The sequence below is a fragment of the Notechis scutatus genome, chromosome 1 (assembly GCF_049901735.1).
Source record: "Notechis scutatus isolate UNSWTSFEM ecotype Mainland chromosome 1, rNotScu1.2, whole genome shotgun sequence".
NCBI classification, from domain to species: domain Eukaryota; kingdom Metazoa; phylum Chordata; class Lepidosauria; order Squamata; family Elapidae; genus Notechis; species Notechis scutatus.
The window spans coordinates 202,604,446-202,625,380 of record NC_142009.1 but is presented as its reverse complement, the minus strand read 5'-3'; the positions used below and the strand labels follow the sequence as shown (position 1 = coordinate 202,625,380).

The 20,935-nt window shown below is 35.3% G+C and overlaps 1 protein-coding gene across 1 annotated transcript in view; it reads left to right on the top strand.

Moving 5' to 3' along the window:
* The window catches only part of EPC2 (enhancer of polycomb 2), a 54,316-nt gene that overhangs the window by 30,258 nt on the left and 3,123 nt on the right, over positions 1–20,935 (top strand). Inside the window, exons 3-11 of the mRNA XM_026673498.2 lie at positions 417–562; positions 3,431–3,637; positions 4,970–5,118; positions 5,809–5,941; positions 7,482–7,673; positions 8,145–8,234; positions 10,530–10,675; positions 10,772–11,115; positions 19,578–19,714. Coding sequence (XP_026529283.1) covers positions 417–562; positions 3,431–3,637; positions 4,970–5,118; positions 5,809–5,941; positions 7,482–7,673; positions 8,145–8,234; positions 10,530–10,675; positions 10,772–11,115; positions 19,578–19,714 — 1,544 coding nt within the window. The remainder of the gene's footprint in view (positions 1–416; positions 563–3,430; positions 3,638–4,969; positions 5,119–5,808; positions 5,942–7,481; positions 7,674–8,144; positions 8,235–10,529; positions 10,676–10,771; positions 11,116–19,577; positions 19,715–20,935) is intronic.

Sequence of the window (20,935 nt, the reverse complement as noted above, 5' to 3'; positions counted from 1 at the left end):
TAATTTATTTTATTGTCTTGAAAATGTGTTTATAACAGTCTACTGACTTTGGGTATTAAGATCCAATATCTCACAACTTGGTTTGTTGTAAATGTTTTGCAAACTATCTGATTTTCATTGTATTAATCCTAATGATTCATTCTTTAATCAAGGTACTATTTTGCCATAGTTGCCTAATACCTATTTTTCTGCAGTTAAGGTGCTCTGTGACTCTGACACATGGCATCTTTCTTAACTCCTTGTCAGCAATCGAGGAAATGGCTTGACCAGTAATAAAAATCTATCTTTTGTCTCCAATATCTGCACTAGATAGCCATTCCACTACCCCCTCTCCCGGCCACATATAGTTCATTAGCATATTTATATCCATTTAAGCATGCCATTTTAAATTAAACTATTTTTTCTTTGTGTTTCAGCCTTTAATTTGGACAATGAACAACCTGATTATGATATGGACTCAGAAGATGAAACATTATTAAATAGGCTTAATCGGAAGATGGAAATCAAACCACTGCAATTTGAAATTATGATAGACAGGCTTGAAAAAGCTAGTTCTAATCAGGTATCAAGAATTCAACACCCCCTCTCAACTCTTCATTATAGCAGTTGCAGATAAAATTGATTTTTAATTAGTTTTGCTAAATATGGATGCCTTTATTTACAATGCGTGACTTATTTCTTATTACCAGAAATGCTAAATATACATCCTTCATATTATATAAAGAAATTAAGAAGAAATATGATATATAAATCATTCAAGGAGTACTTGTATGCATCCATTTGCCTGAGTTTTCCTTTCTTTGCTCCTCTTCCCTTTTTCCACTTTGTGTATATCTCTACTATAATATTTAGAGGCCTTGACTTGTATGTGGAAATTGTTTCACTTTGAGAGCTATTTCTTATACCACATAATAGCTATTTCAGGCAAGGAGAAAAGATGATTTTAGGCAGGTAGTGATTTAGGCTACTATGGCTGTGCTCCTGTTACAGCTATGGTGAATGCAATGAGAAAGTGATGATTTCCATAAATGTTATATTTGAAGTATTGGAGAAACATTATTTTACCTGTTATTTTCTTCTTTGATTAATACATGTACATTTCTCCAGTACAAACCATACACTTAATCTCAAACTTCTATATTCAAATTGTTTTGAATTATTTGAATTACTCCAAAATTCAGTGTCTGTTAATTATTTTAAATAAGTTGATGTAGAAAAAGACCCACATACCTTTTATGAAGCTAAATATTTTATTAGCTGTTATTTTACTTTAAAACATGAAACTTTTAGACACATAAATCCTCAGCTTAGTGATATTGCCAAGTGGTAAGATTTCAAAATCAAGAAAAGCTGGATCCTTATGTTGTAGTAAGTATATAAAATGAGACTAGGTAGCAAGAAAGGGAAAGGAGTGTGCTGAATTGATTGGCTTATTTGTACTAATATTGCCATTGCCTTTTATAATATAGATACAGGTCTCCGCTCTTTGGATTGGAAGTTATTTACTTTAATCCAGTAGAACATTTTGGCAGCTAAAAAGACCAAAGGAGTCCTGACACGTTTATTGGTTCATAATAAAAAAAATCAAAATATCTGGAATATATATTTGCTTTTGAAAGCACATATCAGAAAGAGAAAGGAATTGAGTTAGATTTTATGTAATATTTTAATGCAGGATACAGTAAAATCTACATTGCTGTTACGAAGTGGAAAGCCTGGTCTTTCAACTGTGAAGTGAATTTTCCATTAAATGTCATTAAATTTTCCATTTTAAAGAATTGGTTATGATGGTCAATAGATCTCAAATGCATGTCAGTTAAAAAAAAAACCTATAATTTTTCAGGGGTGGGTCTTGAACTGTTTAATAGAACTTGTGGCTTAAAATACCTAAAATAAATGAATCTGCCATTTGGAAATTAAGAACCAATTCATACAATGTATTTTTGCATGTAAGAATGTCACCTTTCAGAATTCATGACCACCCAGAATGTCTGGGTACTTAACTAAAAAAAAGGTAACAAAAGTAAGCAGATTAAATTTATCTAAGAAATATTCTCCTTATTACCAAGTCATCTTTAGACACTATTGAGGGAGGATGAATGTGAGTAATAATTCATATCAGCTCAGAAATCTGACTTTGGGAATAGATAAGATAGTCTTATTAGAAAGAAAGACTAAAAATTGCTAGGTAATTGGTTTGAAAGGTTTTCTGAGTAAATTCCAATCTAAAGTTAATTACATTGAAGTCCCATTTAAATCAGTGATATAAATAGGTTGTAAGTAACTGAAATCTCATATATTGTAATGGGAATTAGAAAGGACTAATTTTAGGTTGATCAGGTACATTGGGGGTTTCTTCCATTTTTGCCACAGCAGAAAAGCTTCATAGAGACCATTTCTTCCGCAGATTTATTTTTATTTCCACAACAGCGTAATACTTCATTCTTTCAGTGTTTTTTTTATTTCCGTTTGAACACAATCTATTTGTGAGCATCGTAATTGTCTTTATAATCATTTTACATATGAATAAAAGGGTTCTAACAGTTTAAATACTGTAAAAATGCAACAACACACCTATATAAAATGAAGCATTGACATTTCCAGTTTGTTTTTTCTTCAACAAAAAGACAAAATGATTTAGCTAAAAAGTAGATTTTAAAATACTCTGAACACTACAGACTATTCTGTGTTTACAGTGAAATAATATTCACTGAAGGGTTTGTATGTGTAGAATTCAGGACAGATCTCATATTGAGTAGAAGGCTGGAAGCATATTTGCTATAAATTCTAAGGCATTCATACACGCACCATTTTTATGATATAATATCCAAATGTACTTGCTAGGCTCCTAAAAGAATAAAATAAAAAATATGCAATAACTCTTGAAAACTTTCGTTGACATAGAGAAAATTAAATACCTTAATTTAAATACTTGAGAAGCTGTTGGATAAAATTACAGTTATTTGAAGCACATTTAAAATTGTAGACAAGTTAGGTTTTAGTTCTTGATAATTTATACACTTGTTGATGAGGGTAATTATACTGAATTCAGTTGTGCCATTCCATTGACTACAGTAGTATTTGCTACTAGAAATATGACCAATTTCTCTCTGTGTGTGGTTTTTTTTTAAATTTGCCATGCAAGAGCTGTGGAGGATGTATCCAAGGGATGTATGATATGCTACACATACATAAACACAGTTGACATAGTACATTTCTCTGGATGTGTCCAGAGAGTATAATGGAAAAAAATAGTTGTGAGTACATGAAGAAATTTTGGAGAACTCTATTACGTTAACTGTGTTTATATACGTACAGTATTGATTCTACATTTCTTCATACAAAATTCACATCTTGAATTATTGTGAAGAACAGTTACTAAAATCTCTGATGTGATTGTTTTAGAAATGTATTTTTGTATCTCTTTCAGCTTGTAACACTTCAGGAAGCTAAGCTGCTGCTAAATGAGGATGATTATCTTATTAAGGCTGTCTATGACTACTGGGTAAGGAAACGTAAGAACTGCCGAGGGCCATCTCTCATCCCCCAAATCAAACAAGAGAAAAGAGATGGTTCTACCAACAATGATCCCTATGTGGCTTTTCGGAGGAGAACTGAGAAAATGCAGACCAGAAAGGTAATTTTCTCAATTCAGTGGTTTTCCAATGTGTCTCTATTGAAGAATGGAGCCAAATGTCTACATAGCAATGCGAAAAACTGTCTACAAACTGAAGCAAGCATTTGGTTGCAATTTATTTCTGCTAAATGTGGTGCAACTGGTTACTGAATTTAGTGGCCAATTTCCCCCCAGAAAAGTTGCATGTTGTTATAGTTGCTTTGTGTATGCTTTTAAAATGCTGCTTACACACTAAGTTACTATTACTTTTGAGAGCTTATCTCTTATTAAAAGATGTGCAATCTGTATAAAAGTAAATAAATAACACAATGTTCCCCAGAAAATCATTTGCTGCTGTCAATAGGTGGGTTTTTGTAGGGAGCTGCTATGAGAATTCAGTGTCCCTTTACCTAATTGTGGGACATTTATCTTCATATTTTCCTGGTGGATCAGACTGCACATAAAACATTTGTTTTATGGACAGTAGGCAACTTTATATCCAAACCACAGTTTAAGGTGCAATACTATTTTGCCTTTTCTTTGAAAGGCAAATGAATTCATTAAGGCATGTGTTAAATTACTGCATGCATATACATTTGACAAGCACAGACATATGAATTTTAAGAACATGCATAGAGAACGTCAGTAGGCTGTTTAACATATGCTCTTGTTGAATAGAATTTGTGAGAAGGTGACATAAGAAGGCTTTATTGTGACAGCCATGGGTGTTGGCATACCTAGGCCAACTTCTTTAATTGCCCAAATGTAAGATTGTGGAAACTCATGAGATACTGCATTATAGTACTGAAATATCTCTGTGTATTTATTGTATTTTTATGATTTTTGAGATATTTGGATACGCATGATTCCTTGTATGAATGCATGGGGTGCTTTAATTTTAAAGCAGAATTTTAAAGATTAATATCCTTTCTCAAATAGCAAGTATACTATATACATGGCATAAAAATCCATAGAGATTGTGAAAAAAGACACATTAATACAAACAGACATAATTCTTTAGTATTTCAATTCACCAGACAGGCACTTTTTTAAAACATATTTGTTCATTAAAGATTGGATTCGAAAGTGTGTTCCACAAAGAGAATATTTCTCTCCTAGGCAGGATAATCCTCCTAAATTCTGGTGATTCTTCCCTCCCTTCGCATGGTTTTCTAGCTCTCGAGCAGACTTTGGTTGTTCTAGAAGCTGCAGTGAAGAATGACAATTCTGCTTCTAATGTTCTAAGTCCTCCAAATATTCAATATTATTAAAAGCCGTATAAAGTAAAGTTTAAACTCAGACTGACTACATCTTCAAGATACGTTTTTCATATAGATACTTCCTTTCTAACAGAATCGGAAAAATGATGAAGCCTCTTATGAGAAGATGCTGAAACTAAGACGAGAGTTCAGTAGAGCCATAACAATTTTAGAGATGATTAAGAGACGAGAGAAAACAAAACGAGAGTTACTACATTTGACATTAGAAGTTGTGGAGAAAAGGTAAAACTTTCGAGTTAATCATTCTTATCAAGGAAGGTCATCTTGCATTCCAAATAGAACAGATAGTCCTCAACTGAAGACCAGTTGCTTAATAATCATTAAAATATGAAGGATCTCCCGAGAGCGACTTATGATCTGTTCTCAAAAGTTTTGGTGGCCACCTATTATACCCTGTGGTCACCTAATCACCTTTTGAGGTCTTAGCCACTGGCTTGACTTTATGGACAGTTGCAGAATTCTGCGATGTTTTTTTGTCAGATTCTGGTTTTTACTTCTGGTTTCTGGCAAAAAAAATCCCCACTCATTGGGGGGAAATGGATTCATGTAATTCGCTGCATTCGCTTAACAAAATAATAAAAAAATCATAACTTTAAATCCAGTCACGTGATACCTCAACTTATAACCATAATTCTGGGCTCAATTATGGTTGTAAATTGAGGACTACCTGTAGTATATTTAACCTGTGATATGCAGTTGCCTTAATTAACAAATACAGCAGGTTGTGTAGAACATTATTCCATCTTTCATCAGTTGTAAAATGACCTCAAACAAAATATTTTTCATCTGCTCTTCTGCATTTTAAAAGATGATCAGAACATCTTGTAGGATTTCTGTAAAATATTTTTTTTAAAAAAGATTCATTTATTATGCTATATTCTTGATCTATAAGCTCTTTCACTCTTTTAAAAGATATCATTTGGGTGATTATGGAGGAGAAATACTTAATGAAGTTAAGCTGAATTCAACTGAGAAAGAGATGAACACCACCCCTGCAGCACTTCATAATGGAAATCACCACAAAGTTCAAGACTGTAAAGTTAAGGTAGGTAACTAACTTTAGTTGTTACATTTATTGCTTAATTAGAGGGATGTTTTAGCTAAATAATGTGGGAAGTATTAGAGGCTGTTCAAACATACAGTAACGATTCTTCTGTCCTATCCTGTTATGTTTATTTCCATCAGTGGCATCAAAGCAAAATAAAAATTAAATTGAGCATACTGTATATTAGACAGTAGATAAATACAATCAGTTATATGATGCTACTGGTAGCTATGTGAAACCAACTTTAGTTGATCTGGGAAGCTGTCCGTTTTTTAATTTAGAGCATTAACAATTACATGTGGATTAGATTCAGTATTGTTAATGCTAGTGCAAAGTTTCTACTGTTTATGCCAATCTCACTGATATGCTTGTAAAAATAGCAGTATATTTCAGCTTGCATATATAACCCATTATACAGAATTTTCACAACTTTATGCTAAGTAGTTTTTCTTAATTGCATCTACTTATTCCTCAAAACTTGTAGAGTTGTTAGTGAAAGAGTAGGAAAGTTTTCTAAAAGATACTGGGATGGTAATAACAGTAAAGTCATGGAACAGATAATTTCCAGATAGTGATGCATGTTTGTGCTGGGTTAGGGTATATGCATTAAGCTTCAATGAAGTTTTCATGTTTTTGTTTGCAGTCCAGTATCTTGATGCTGCAAAAATATACTTTTGGGTGCTTGCAGTCTTTAGATTGTCCACACTATATTAAACACAACTCTGACAGAGTAATATTGCCTCTTATATTTTTCACACCAGTATTTTGATTTAGCATTACTTCTACATCTCTTAGGCAATGCATCATTAGGATTCTTTAAAAATCATTAAAATATTAGGTTTGTGACAATTTTATGATCACAAAAGAGTTTTCAATACATATTAATTATTTGATGATTTGTTTTTTTTATCAAAATTAAACAGTCATATCCACGTAATAATGGAATTGTATGTATTTATTTCAGAGATTTTAGAGATTGGGCTTCCATTATTTGTAGGAAATAACATTACGCTTTTTTAAAAAAAAGTCCAAATATTTTTTAAAAGATTAGATTTGTTTAAATGTTTATCTTTATTTTTTAACTTTGATGACATCTAGTGGTTATTACATTGTAGGCACTTATCACTCTTTATTTGAACTATTCTTGTTTTCCATGCTAAGCTCATGTAAAAATCTTAAAAATGTAATGTTGCTTAAGCTGTTTTTAAATTGAATTTGAAGACAGGAGAAAGATCCTTTTGAAAACCTTATGTTTTTCACCGGGGAGAAACAATGCATACTAGACACAAATTCTTTAGAAATACTAAGTGTTTAAAATGTTAGTTAAAATGGTACAAGTTAGTTTAAAATGATACAAGATAAATGCAATAAATGTTTCTAAATCTTTGAATAATATATGCTCTACGTGCTACTTGTCCAGAGTTTTGTAAATATAATTGGGGGCAGCGATTGGAGAAAAAAGTTATTTACTATCTCATGAAAATCAGGTAATTATTAACAATGTGGGGGGTTTTGTCCAAAATTTACTGTACACAAACAGCATGCTCACCATTCATCTCTAAAAGAGGAAGTGTCTGATGTTGTCCGTCAAAAGAAGAAGTATCCAAAGAAGCCTAAACTTGAGAGTGTAATAAGTCCTCAGCAGTCTACTACTGAGCCCTTGCCTGTGATCAGTAAAAGTGATATCAAACAATATGACTTCCACAGTTCAGATGAAGATGAATTCCCCCAGGTAATACATGTCAGCCACATTATAAAGCAGATCTTTTTTAAATGTAAGTGGAAGAATCCTGATTTATATTTGGACAGAAAAGGGGGGCGGGGTGGAAGCAATATGAATTTGGTTGTTTTTTTTCTAAAATAAAAAAAAAAGATTTGTGATTAAAGATACATTGTGATAAAATACCATACAGTATGTTAACAGTAATTTGGAATCCGAAGAACAGATTAGGTTTGTGAAAATGACTAAAACCTAGCTGAGTTTTTAAAAATTCACTGGGATCTTTGGGCATTTGATCTCTCCGAACGTAATAAGAACTATTATCAAGAAGCCTCTTCATAAGCCATCTGTTGAAATTTATTTTCACTTTTAAATGTGCATTTCCTGGTTTTAACTATTTTGGGTTGCTTAGCTGAGGAAGAAAATATTTGCCAGGAATGATAAATGAATTGTGTTTTTAAATTAGTTTTATTTGGCTTCTAGGTATCCTCACCAATATCTGAGCCAGAAGAAGAAAATGATCCTGATGGAGCCTGTGCATTCAGAAGAAGAGCAGGATGCCAATATTATGCTGTAAGAATTTTTACTTTTTAAAAGTTTTTTTAAAAGTTTTTTAACTTTTAACCTTAATATTAATTTTTGGTCAGAAGAAAATGCATATTTTAGATTTTTTTTAAAAAAATTATCCTTCTTTCTCTACTTCCTTTTTACTGCAGGTATTTTAGAAAGGTTTCTATTTATGAATGAAATTGCTTCAGATCATGTTAACTGTAGTATTATTAAATTTGACAAGTTGTGAACCCGAAGATGTTGTTGAAGTATTTCAAGATACAGTATACTTGAGGACAAAATTGCTAGTTGCTTTTAATTATTGATATGGCCTTAATTGAATTACAGGACTGTAATTGAATCATATCTTGGCTTGTACAGTATCAGTGGCTGTTTCTGCTTTTTTTCCTCTCAACATCTGATAATTGATGCTCTGAAGTCTTAATTCAGTTTCAATATGTGTTTACTTGTTTCGTCTGCTTCTAGACTTAAATGTCACGCATTTAGAATTCTGACACAGATATGACTTCAGTTGTTTCAACTAGTTTCCAGTTAATTTCTAGAAGTATATCTCCTGCCATTAACAACAGTGTGCTTCTGGCTGTCATAATTAGAATTGAGGAAGCAGTCTTCCATTCTGAATTGAATCCATGATCTGCTTATCTATGTTCTTATAAAAATAGTGAAAGCTTGTCTGATGAGCAAGCAAAGTATCTGACTAGGAAGCCCCAGTACTCCTGTTCATTTTAAGAAATGGAAGGGAAGTGAAAGATAAAATTTGAAGTGCTTAAAATTCCAACGACGGCTTAAATCTTAGTAATACACATACTTATTTGTTGCCATCTAGCAAAGATTTCCATTTCATAACCGATTCCAACTGTCAAGAAGGTACATTGGATGGGACCTAGGAAAAGGGCCTTCTCTTTGGTGGCTCCCTTTCTTTGGAATCCAATTCCCCAAGAGATAAGATTGCCCTCCCACCTTGTTGCTTTTCTGCAAGGCCTTGAGGACACCGTTTTGTCAGCAGACCTGAGGACCCTACTGGGACCTAATCAAGTGGCATATTTGATTCTGCTGTCACCACCATGGGGAGGGAGAGGTTGAATTTTAAACTGAATGTTTAATGCTGTATGCCATTCAGAATCACTGTGTGTGAGTTGGGCGGCTATATAAATTTATTTAATAAAATAAAATAAATAGCCATACTAATGTTAATGGATCAGTGCAGCTAGTCATTCTTTCCCTATAAAAATACTGTGTCCATTCTTGGATTGGGATGAAGTAGACAGTGTCCCAGATAAGGAGCATGGGGTGCCTTGGGGAGAGACAGGGAGGTTCTATAGGATGGGGGAATAATCTACATTGTACTGCAGGAAAAGGGAAAAAATTGTCAGGGTTTTAACTCTATTTCAATGAATGATTTCTCTGCAGTGAACAAGGGGGAGGGGAAATCCTTCAGGCTTGAAATCTCAATTCTGGGTAGGGAGGAAATCTTAGATTCACACAGAACTGAGATTACTCCTGGCAGGCAGCTCTTTTTGTCAGCTCCCAGAAAAGAGAGAGTCTTCTCAGTAGGTGGCGGCAGCAGCTTGCAGTTTTCCCTGTCAGCTTCCCCTCTGAATTTCTGAGAAAGCCGGCAGAGAAGATTGCAAATGGCTATTGCATGATTGTGGGGCACTTGGTAGCTAGTTGTAAGTATGACTAGGTTGCCAAGCACTCAGTTCAGTATCATGTGATTTTGGGGGAGCAGTGCGATGCCTTACAATGGCCAGAAGTGTTTTATAGGCCGTAAAACATCCTTTCTGAGACCGTCATAACTTTGGTCATTAAACAGTCAGATGTAATTCAAAGACTATCTGTATCACTGTTCTGTGACTGCACTGGTTGTCAGTCTCTTTCTAGGTGCAATTCAAAATCCTGGTTATCACCTTTCCAGCCCTAAATGGCATGGGTGAAATTATTTGCAGGACCATCTCTCGCTGAGAATATCTGTCCATTGTACCAGGTCAGACAGAGTGGGCAAGCTCCAGGTCCCTTCCCTTAAATATTGCCCTGTAGTGGGATATCAGAAGTGTGCCTTTTTCATAGGAACCCTACCTTATAGAACACCCCCCCCTCCCAGGGTGAGCTTGGAGGATGGTTTTGTTGAATGCATCAGAGGAGAACAGCTGAGGTACCAAGTTTTTGTTTTTCTGCTTTTATTATTTTTTGGGTTTTATTGTTAGGAGTCCCACAGAACTGTTTTTCTTAAGATGGGCAGCTACATAATTCTTTTAAATGAATCAGTCATCAATCAGTTTTCACTTCATTTTTCTCTAGGCTCATTTGGACCAAACTAATTATTCTCATGAAAATTCAGAACTGGCAGAATTGGATAAGCTAAGATACAGACATTGTCTCACAACACTTACAGTTCCAAGAAGATGTATAGGATTTGCAAGAAGACGAGTTGGGAGAGGTGGAAGGTAAAATAAGATATTTCCTCCAGTTGAATATTTATTGCAAGTATTTTGTATTTTAAGTTATTCGTAACATTTATTTTTTATTTCTTTTAAAATCAGGGTATTAATGGACCGGATAGCCACAGAAAATGATCCTGTCCTGAAGCAGATTGATCCAGATATGCTAAATAGTTGTTCAAGCTCTTCCCAAAATATAGACATTTCTTCTAATTTTTCACGGACCAATGCTTCCAATAAACATTGTGGAAATAAACTTTCCCTTTCTGAAATACTAAGCAATATCAGGTCATGTCGACTGCAGTGTTTCCAACCAAGGCTACAAAACGTACAGGACAGTGATAGTGAAGAATGTACCTCAAGGAAACCAGGGCAGGCTGTGAATAATAAAAGAGTTTCTGCACCTTCTGTAGCTTTATTGAACACCAGCAAGAATGGGATTTCAGGTAGGCAAGTATTTACAATATTAACCTTTAAATAAATTTCTTTGTAATTTTTTATATGAATCCTGGCTAAAAAGTCGGTCATTAGCTGTCTGTTATAGCTATAATAATGGGGTTCAGAAAAAGTACTATTACTATGCAGAGTTGTACTCTTAGTCATATAAAATAGCTTTAATTTTAAAATATAGTATAGGTATAATTCTAGTAATGTTTTCATGGGAATCAGTTTTACCTACTGCTATGCTTACCGTGTTTCTCATATAATAAGGCCGGTCTTATTTTTTGAGCCCCAAAAATGGCTAGGCCATCGTCTTTTTCGGGGTGACTTAATTCCCTCCCTTGCATCTTCGGGCGGGCGGCTACAGCTTGATGTTGACCTCGACGTTGGTGGGGCACTTCAGATCGGGGTCAACGCAGGCAGCACCATATCCGGGTGTGCAACAAAGGTACTTCCTAACGGCAAGCTCCCCCACCATTCCTCTCATTTCGCATGTTTTAATATAGGCCTTAATTTGGGGGAGGGGCTTAATTTCATTTCATGCCTATAAAACATGCTGGGACTTCCTATTGGGGAGGCCATATTGTTGGAGAAACAGGGTATATACTGCTCAATTACAAGAAGTCTGCATTCCCTTCTTTCAATTTTCTGTTATTTGAAACTGAATTAGCGATACTATCATTTTCAGTCTAGTCTAGTTTAAAAACATAGTTTTAAAAAATATTTTTATTAATTTTTTACACCACTCAACTCCCAGGAATTCTGGTGGTACTCATCTATTCTAATACCATTCTATAATTAACAGCTAAAACTGAAGATAATAAATTAATTTACAGATGGTGAACTGGATTATTAGAGAAAATTCAATCATTAAGATGTTTCCCTTAGAAAAAAAATGGAAAGCTTGAAAAAAACAAATATTTACGGTAAATCTTAAATAATTGTGCACAGTTATCTAATAGCCCCTATTACTATATCATTCATACCTTAAGTCTTAAGACATCACTTGTTTTAAAAACAGGTAAGGGTTTTCCCTGAGAGATGTGTCCAACTTCAGGGGATAGTGTCCATCTCTGATTCATAGCCAAAGAGCCAGCATTGTCCAAAGACTCTTCTGGACAGTGTGATTATACACCGAAACACACGGAACATTGTTACCTTCCCACTGAAGTGCTATCTATGTATCTACTTGCATTTGCATGTTTTCGAATTGCTAGGTAGGCAGAAGCTGGGGCAAGTAACAGGAACTCAGTCACATTGTGCTTAGATCTTGAACTGTCAACCTTACGGTTGACAAGCCCGGTGTCCTAACCACTCAGCCACTGCACTTTGTTATATTGATCTTCTTTCTACTATAGGTTAAGTAAACAGAAAAGTAAGTTAAATACAGTAGCTTTGATATATTTAAGAAATGTATGCAATAAAACAAGAGAATTAATCAAGTATGAATGGTGCTGAATAAAATACAGATCTGAGTGTGTTCAGTATGAAAGAAGTGATTTAGTCAGATAAAAGAGAATGAAAATTGAACTGCAAGACCAGTAATGTTGCAACTAAATGGAGTTGATGAGCTCCTCAAAAGAAGAGCTATATCTGAAACAGCCTATGGAGGTGGTAGAAGCAAAGATGGGTTGCATAGAGGAGTATGAAGTATAATGAATGGTGTTGGTGAAAATCTAGTTTGCACTGTAAAACATCATGGGGAAGTATAAAAGTAAGAGCTATTACTATTGTAGCCTGAAAATGGTAAACAGAAATGATTTGGTACCTTTATATAAACCTCTTTTTGGAACAGTCCGGAAATTTATACCAATTGTCAAATTGAAGGATTGATATTCTTATGTTGATATCTGTTGCTTCTGACAGCACAATTGTTCTTACTAAAAATATACAGATAATTTTGTGTTGTATTTTCAAGAGTAAATTTTATGAGAGATTGAAATTATGTTATATACATAAATAAGGAGAATTAAGTTGAGTTTAAGTCATCCATATTAATTATAACTTAAATCTCATTCATTTCAATAGATCTACTCTATGGTTGAGAGCCATTAACAGATACATTTTCATAGCCAATTAACTAGTTGTTAATAGACCTGTTGTGATAAGCTCCACCTACAAATCATTTAAGAAAGGAAGCAACCAAAAGTCAAGAAAAGGGGTGAACAAACCTAAACACAATTTTCCTCATCATGTACCTATTAACTAACATCCAAGTAAGTATCATGCAAACAAAAGCAATCAAAGAAAAAAACAAACCAGCCAAAATGTAGTCAAAGAAGAGTTCCTCAATCAAGGCTAGTAAAATAAGCTACCACATACTAAGTAAACTTCATTCCCCTATGCATTAGTGTTATTAAGCCTGGTAATGAAAATGAAGAAAACGTGAAAGCAATCTACAGACAATAACAACAACAACAATAATAGTAATAGTAATGGTCTACGGATATTTAATGCTTTTTGCACTTTATATTTGATACCAAAAACACATCTTTTGCTTCTTGTTGAAAAGAGAGGCTGTTAACAGTAGTGTTTTAAACTGTGATCTAGTATCCAAACAATACATTAAATAGGTTTTGCAAACTATAGAGTTGTGATCATTACTAATAGAACTGAATGATACTACTTGTAAAACTCATCAACCCTGTTCTACACCACAGTCAAAATGTCATTAATTATTTTGGGGTAACAAAAATAGTAACATTTGTAAATATGAAAACTTAATCCTTTCAAAACAAAAAAACCCCCAAATAGTTGTGGAGAGATAGTGTGCCACAAGTTAGCGTAAAAAATTTAGAGCAGAATTTACAACTGGAAGTTAAGTGCAATGCCATTAACATATATCTGTCTTTCAAATTGTGGATGGCTTTGTACAGTCAGAAATGTCTATGATGTCCCCTACCAATGGACACTTTTTTCAGAAATAAGTGTTACGCCATCTTGTTTGGATTCTATTGTTGATCACTCTATAGATTTTGTTAATCCTGATGTATATTTGTGTGTGAGAGAATTATCTATCTATCTATCTATCTATCTATCTATCTATCTACCGTATTTGCCGGCGTATAAGACGACTTTTTTGCCCTGAAAAACATGCCTCCAATTGGGGGTCGTCTTATATGCCGGGTATCATACGCCGGCAAATAGTAATTGGGAAGCACTGCGGCTGCCCGCGGCTGAGGCACTTTGCGCACCATGGAAGCGAATCCCGTGAAGCCGAAAGGAGCAGCCAGCCTTCTCCCAGCTCCCAAGAAGCAGAGGCTCGCACCGCCGGGCTCCGCTGAGGTATCCGGCTGGGGCTGTCAGAAGTTGTTACCGCTGGCACGGCTCGCGCGGCTCCAGTCCGCGTTGCCTCGGGAAGGAAAGGCAAAAAGGAAGAGCCGCGGCGGCACTTTGCAATGGCAGCAGCGGCTCCTGGTTTTGCCTTTCCTTCCCGAGGCAACGCGGGACTGGAGCCGCGGAGCCGTGCCAGCGGTAACAACTTCTGACAGCCCCAGCCGGATACCTCAGCGGAGCCCGGGCGTGCGAGCCTCGTTTCCTTGGGAGCTGGGAGAAGGCTGCTGCTCCTTTCGCTTCACGGGATTCATTCCACGGTGCACAAAAGTGCCTCAAAAACAAAAAAAGTGCAAAAGTGGAAGGCGTGCGGAAGAGGGGCGAGTATATAACAAACTATATTTTGAGTGGAAATGTTGGGGGGTCGCTTTATACGCCGGTCGTCTTATACGCCGGCATATACGGTATCTATCTATCTCTATCTATCTATCTATCTATCTATCTATCTATCTATCTATCTATCTAATCTCTATAATAGTCTATCTGAGCAAACAACTCTGGGTGTCTCACAATTAAGAGACATAATTAAAATCTTTAAAGCATTTTAAAACAAAAACCATTAAAACAATAAAAAAACGTTAAAACATCTAATTCAAGCAAGCAAGATATTCGGCCTGTTAACAATAAAGCCAGGAGGTGGGGCCCTTGGCGTATGTAGTGCTCCATGCTCAAGAACATAGCCAGGTCTTCAAAGCTTTATGGAAGGCTAACAGAATTGGGGCCACTTTAATGTCTGAAGGGAGGGTGTTCCATAAAGCAGGGACTGCTGCAGAAAAAAGCTTGTTTTCTAGTCCCTGTCAATCAACATTCAAACATCTAATACACAAGTGGCCGTACTAGCAGCTGAGAGAGCCCTGGGTTCTTCCCTGGGTTCAATGGGCTCAAGCTCTTCCCAGATTGATTTGCAAGATGTAGCCTCCATTGTCTCCAAGATTCTGCTCTAAGGCTGGAGTCCAACATGAAGCAAATGTGACTGATTTTATCTGCCAGATGTGCAGCATATTCTTCAAAATGCCTCTTTAGGTAGACTTATTCTCTTTAAGGCGGGACTGAGTCACTGAAACAGTGCTACTAGGTGGCTATCATCAGATGCAATAAGGGAGGAGAAATAATTACGTTTCACCATCCTAAACGCCATGAGGTAGGCCTTAATAGCAGCTCTAGCTCGTGTTTGGTCATCTTTACTTCCTGTCTTTCACCAGCAATCTAGGCATAGAAAGGCCGCCCAGGCGCAATCCAGTCTAAAGTTGTTGCCACTTTATTATTCCATTCAGCCTCCAAGGCTTTAGCCGAACTAAATATTAAGCTTTCTGGAATAACCTCAAGTTCCCTCTGGAACTCCAATCACAGGTCCATTAGTGGCCTGGGGCAATCCAATCCAATAGGTCCAGCCTTCCTGCAGAGAGAGGTTGAAAAGTGGGGTGGGTAGGCGATTTAAGGCTCAGTAGTGTTCTAAAAGTAGAGGTAAATCATCGTCTTCCAGATTGGTACATGGCTGTCCTAATGAGTGAGAAAAAGACAAATATTTTGAATTAAGAGACATCTAGACATCTAGGAAGTAATTCCCAACATATGACTTGAATTCTGTGTTACCTACAAAATACGTCTTGTTTGTCAGTATGCATATTGAATATGGCATCATGTTTTAGATTTCCCTTGGATGTTTTATATGTTTTTATTGAGGAGAAGCAGGTCTCCTCTGTAGATCGTTGGAACAGTCCATGCTGAAATACATTTGACTCCTTATCAATAATGGAAGCAGAGTTTTACCTGCTTTTGTCCCTACAGGTCAAAAAAAAATCTTTACATTTGGAAACCTAGCTGTAGCTCTCTAGATTTCATATGTGAGGTGATTTTTAAGCAGAGGAAAGCTTAAATGATTGGAGAGAGCAATAAACTGAATGAAACAATTAAATCTTGGCATACGACTATAATTGGGTCATATAATTAAATCTTGACATGACTACGATTGGAACTTTCATTGGGCAGTGATGCAGGCGTTAAATGATTTGTGACTGCTTTTACAACTTTTGCCACGGTCGTTAAACAAATCACACTATCATTAAAGCAAATCTGGCTTCCCCCTTGACTTTGCAATCACATGACATCAGGATGCTGCAACTGTCATAAATTGCATGCTGATTACTAAGCAACTAAATTTTGATTATAGGACTGCGGGGGATGTTGCAGCAGTAGTAAATGAGAAGTCTGGTCATAAGTCATTCTTTTTTAGCTCAGTCATAACTTCAAACAGTTGTTAAACAAATGATCGTAGGTCGAGGACTACTTGTAGTCTCAAGTATTACGTACATTATCATGTTCAACCTCAGGATGAACTGTAGATCTCTCTTCAGGCTTGGCAACTGGCTCATATTTATGACAGTTGCAGTGGGTTAGGGTCATGTGATCACTTTTGCGTCTTCTGACAAGCAGTCAATGGGGAAGCCAGATTCACTTAACAACCATGATAGTATCTTAACCACAGTGATTTACTTAACAACTCTGGCAAGGAAGGTCATACAGTGGGGCAAAATTAACCTAATAAATGTCTTAACAACAGAATTTTTGAGCTCAGTTGTGGTTGTAAGTCAAGGGCTACCTGTAATAGAAATTGTGGTTGTAAATCGAGGACTACCGGTAATAGAAATGCAAGGATATACAGATAGTCCTTGACTTACAACAGTTCATTTAGTGACTGTTCAAAGTTACAACAGCACTGAAAAAAGTGACTCATGACCATTTTTCAGTTAACTAACTTTGCAGCATCCCCATCATCATGTAATCAAAATTCAGATGATTTGCAGCTGATTCATATTTATAACCGTTGCTGTGTCCCAGGGTCATGGGATCACCTTTTGTGACTTTCTCAAAAGCAAAGTCAATGGGGAAGCCAGATTCACTTAACAGCCAGGTTACTGATTTATCAACTGCAGTGATTTACTTGACTGGCAAGAAAGGTTGTAAAGTGGGGGGGAAACTCACTTAAATTATTCAACAACATAAATTTTGGAGTCAGCTGTAGTCATAAGTTGAGGAATGACACTTTGCCCTTTTTCTTCATTTTTATTCTTGTGCAGAGATCTGAACAAAGATATATAGTTGAATTGCACCTGCTCTGCTCTTCTTGAAATCCTTCCCTTCAAAGGAACATTATCAGGGTGAAGAGTGTACATTACTTTCCCATTCCCATTTTTTACAAATCAAAAGATTTAATAGATTTTGGAGAAACGAATATTGGTGAGATGACCAGAGTTGTGTGACTATGAGATGGGCAGCATGTAAAATAAATATATAAATAAAATATTTACTATAGGAATCAGCAGCCTGAAGCTCCGGAGCTTTTTTAGAAACTCCTGTAGTTAAAGTAACTAACAAACTGCAGTATAAATTCTAAAATGTCATACAGTGCAAGTTGCAGCTAAGTAATCCTGGAACATTCTTCTCCCAGCTAATAAAAATATAAAAAATCCTGACCCTATCCATGTGTATACCAGTTTGGATCATCTTGCTTTCTTAAAAATATTATGTGCATCCCAATTATTAAAAGAGTGCCAACTGTTAACCCTACAATAGAGAAAGTTAAAGCAATTTATATCAATTTTCTGATTTTAGTTTTAACCTTTTTTACAATATGAACTATTTTACAATTTTACAAACTCTTTTCTTTGCCCCTGATGCTTACATAAAATTATAAGAAACAAAACAGGGCCTGGAGTTGCAAAATATCTGAAACATTTATGGTATTATAAATGGAATTGAAAACTCAAAATGGAACTGAAACAGTTGAAAATGTTTTTGTGTCTTCTACATTACAGGTATAAATATACAGTAATTTAACTGCAACCATAAATGCTTTTGAACCAGTTTTAGCCTCATTGGCTTAGTTCTAGTTTATTTTCATTGATTTGAGTAATTATTTAGAAAGCTGTGGTAACTTCTGGAATATAATATGTTTCTCATAAAAAAATTATATTGACATAACTGACCAACAAAGCCTTTCAGTTTCTAAATAAGCTAAGTTCAGTTGGATTGCACAAGCTAATTTAATTGACCATCCCAAAAAAATATTTCCAAACTCTTATTATACTTGTGGTGTTTTTTTTAAAAAAAATACTAAATTGGAATAGTATGAGTGAAAATGAAATGAATGCAGAAATATTCTAATCAAGACCAGTGGGAGTTTTCATGAGCCATCAGCTGTTAGACAAAAACAGAGCAAATGATACAGTTTCCCAATTTCCTTTATATGCTAAATTGTATCTCTGCTTGTGATGCAGTTGCTATGTGTATTAAGAAATTCATTTGTTGTAGGTATTTTCTTAACTAGGCAGGTGCTTAATCATTGAGATAATTGGTACAAAAAAAAAAAGCACATTAGATTTTTATACCCATTATTTGTGATAGACCTGCTTATAACATATTCTCTATTTCAATGGAGTTAGAAGTAGCATGAGCCTACATTCAGATAACCTTGAACTAACAAAGTACTGCTATTCGCTGGCTATGATATTGAATGGTGGGAGGTCTGAAAAAGGTCTGAAAAAGCCAGGCGGTACAAGAGATAAACTCTGTGCTTAACTGTAAGCTTAGGAAGATAAAATGTACAGACAGGACTATTGATAAGAAATGTGAAGGACTTCATATCTTTTGTCTCATTAAACATTTGCATGCTGAAACTACCCTTATAGTTTTGGTGGCCTCCAACCTAGTAACTTTAGCAAATACTGCAGTAGGAACATCTAAAATATATCCATAGTTTTCAAATCACAGTAAAAAAATCATTGAGTTCTGGAGTACTACAGATATAACAGCTCAGTTAATGAATGATGATTAAATGCAGCTGAAACTGCTGGTTTTGTTTTTGGTGTTTTTTTAAATAATAAATAACACTTTACAAATGCTTTTCTTAACCTATGTATTATTTTTGTTACAGACACCATCAGCTATTCAATTTATAAGAAGTAGTTAACTAATTAAATTAGTGAACAGCTTAGTTTAAAAGTTTAAAATGATCATTTCATAAATTCATTGTGCTATGTAATACAGCTATTTAAAAACTGCTTCATTTCCCAATCCATGGAACTTATGCAGTGACTTACCTTAAATTCAAGCATGTTGTCCTTTCTATCTACAGTAACGGGGGGTATTACAGAAGAACAATTTCAGACACATCAACAGCAGTTAGTTCAAATGCAAAGGCAGCAACTTGCTCAGCTCCAGCAGAAACAGCAGTCTCAGCATCAGTCCCAACAGACATATCCAAAAGCACAGGTAACAAATACCTTTCTTGAAAATTGTTTGTGAGCAGTGACTTAGCCTGTGGTATTGCATTTTAACCACTGTGCCACCATGGCTCATAGCTTGCTCCATCCTGGTGCCCTCCCCATATGTGTTGCCTTATAACTTACATCACTCTTAACCCAACTGATGGAATATGCCTTAGCCAGAAGACATTAAGATGGGATGGTGGTCTTGGTTTTATTTCATGTATTTTATTTTACTTGTTTCTCCTATATTCTAGAAACCAATGTAGACCCAGTACTGCTTTTTTTAAAAAAAAAATTCCATTTTTTGTCTTCATATCTACCTCAAATAGACCAGTCTCTAACATACTTAATATGCGACCAAAATAGAGTAGATAAATGCAGTTATGATTGGGACAAAAAAGGACTGCCACAGTCATGTTTGTCTATTAATTATAGCCCATATACTATATTCATTGTTGATTATAAACCAATACTGTTAGTGCTTGTGTGTCTGTCTTATCTGTTCTTAGAAAAATCTGTTTTCTTCTAATTCATACAACTAACTTTACAATTCTTCCAAAGAGTACTATATTGAGCTGATGGCAGCAAAGAATACCAGTCATGAGGACACATTAAAGAATAGCAGATTCACTGTGTTATTCTTTAAGGCATGAGCTTCCTTGGGCTACAACCCAAGTGGTGAAGTAAATCTGCTAGTTTGTAATGTAATGCAGAATCCCAGTGACTCATTTATTAATATTTAGAATTTGATATTCATTTCTTAATCAGTTTCCCCCCAGCCTCTTTGTAATGTTGATTCAACATTATTTAAATAGTCTAATAGTATGAATTATTGCCTTTCCTTGAACATTATGACACTACTAATATATGATCACAATGGACATTATTTTGAGTGTTTTGATATTTTTGTATTTGTTAGTGGTTGCAATATAGCGTGTTGTTCAGTGTCTCATACTTATTTGGGTTTCTTCCATGTACACAAATGAAATTTAATCCTCTTTGGAAGGGATGTGGAGATATTTCCATTTAAAGAAAGGTGCTTTTAACATTTCAGCACTGGACCACAACTTTTAAAATGGTAAAGGTAAAAGATAGAAAGCAAAAACCTTTAGCTTCTTTAGTAGACAGAACCTAATCTGAAGCCAGTGAAAGCCTATGTGTTCACTCAAAGCAGCCCCTTCCTCTCCTGCAGCCACACAGATACTTGCAGTCTAAGAGTTAGAAG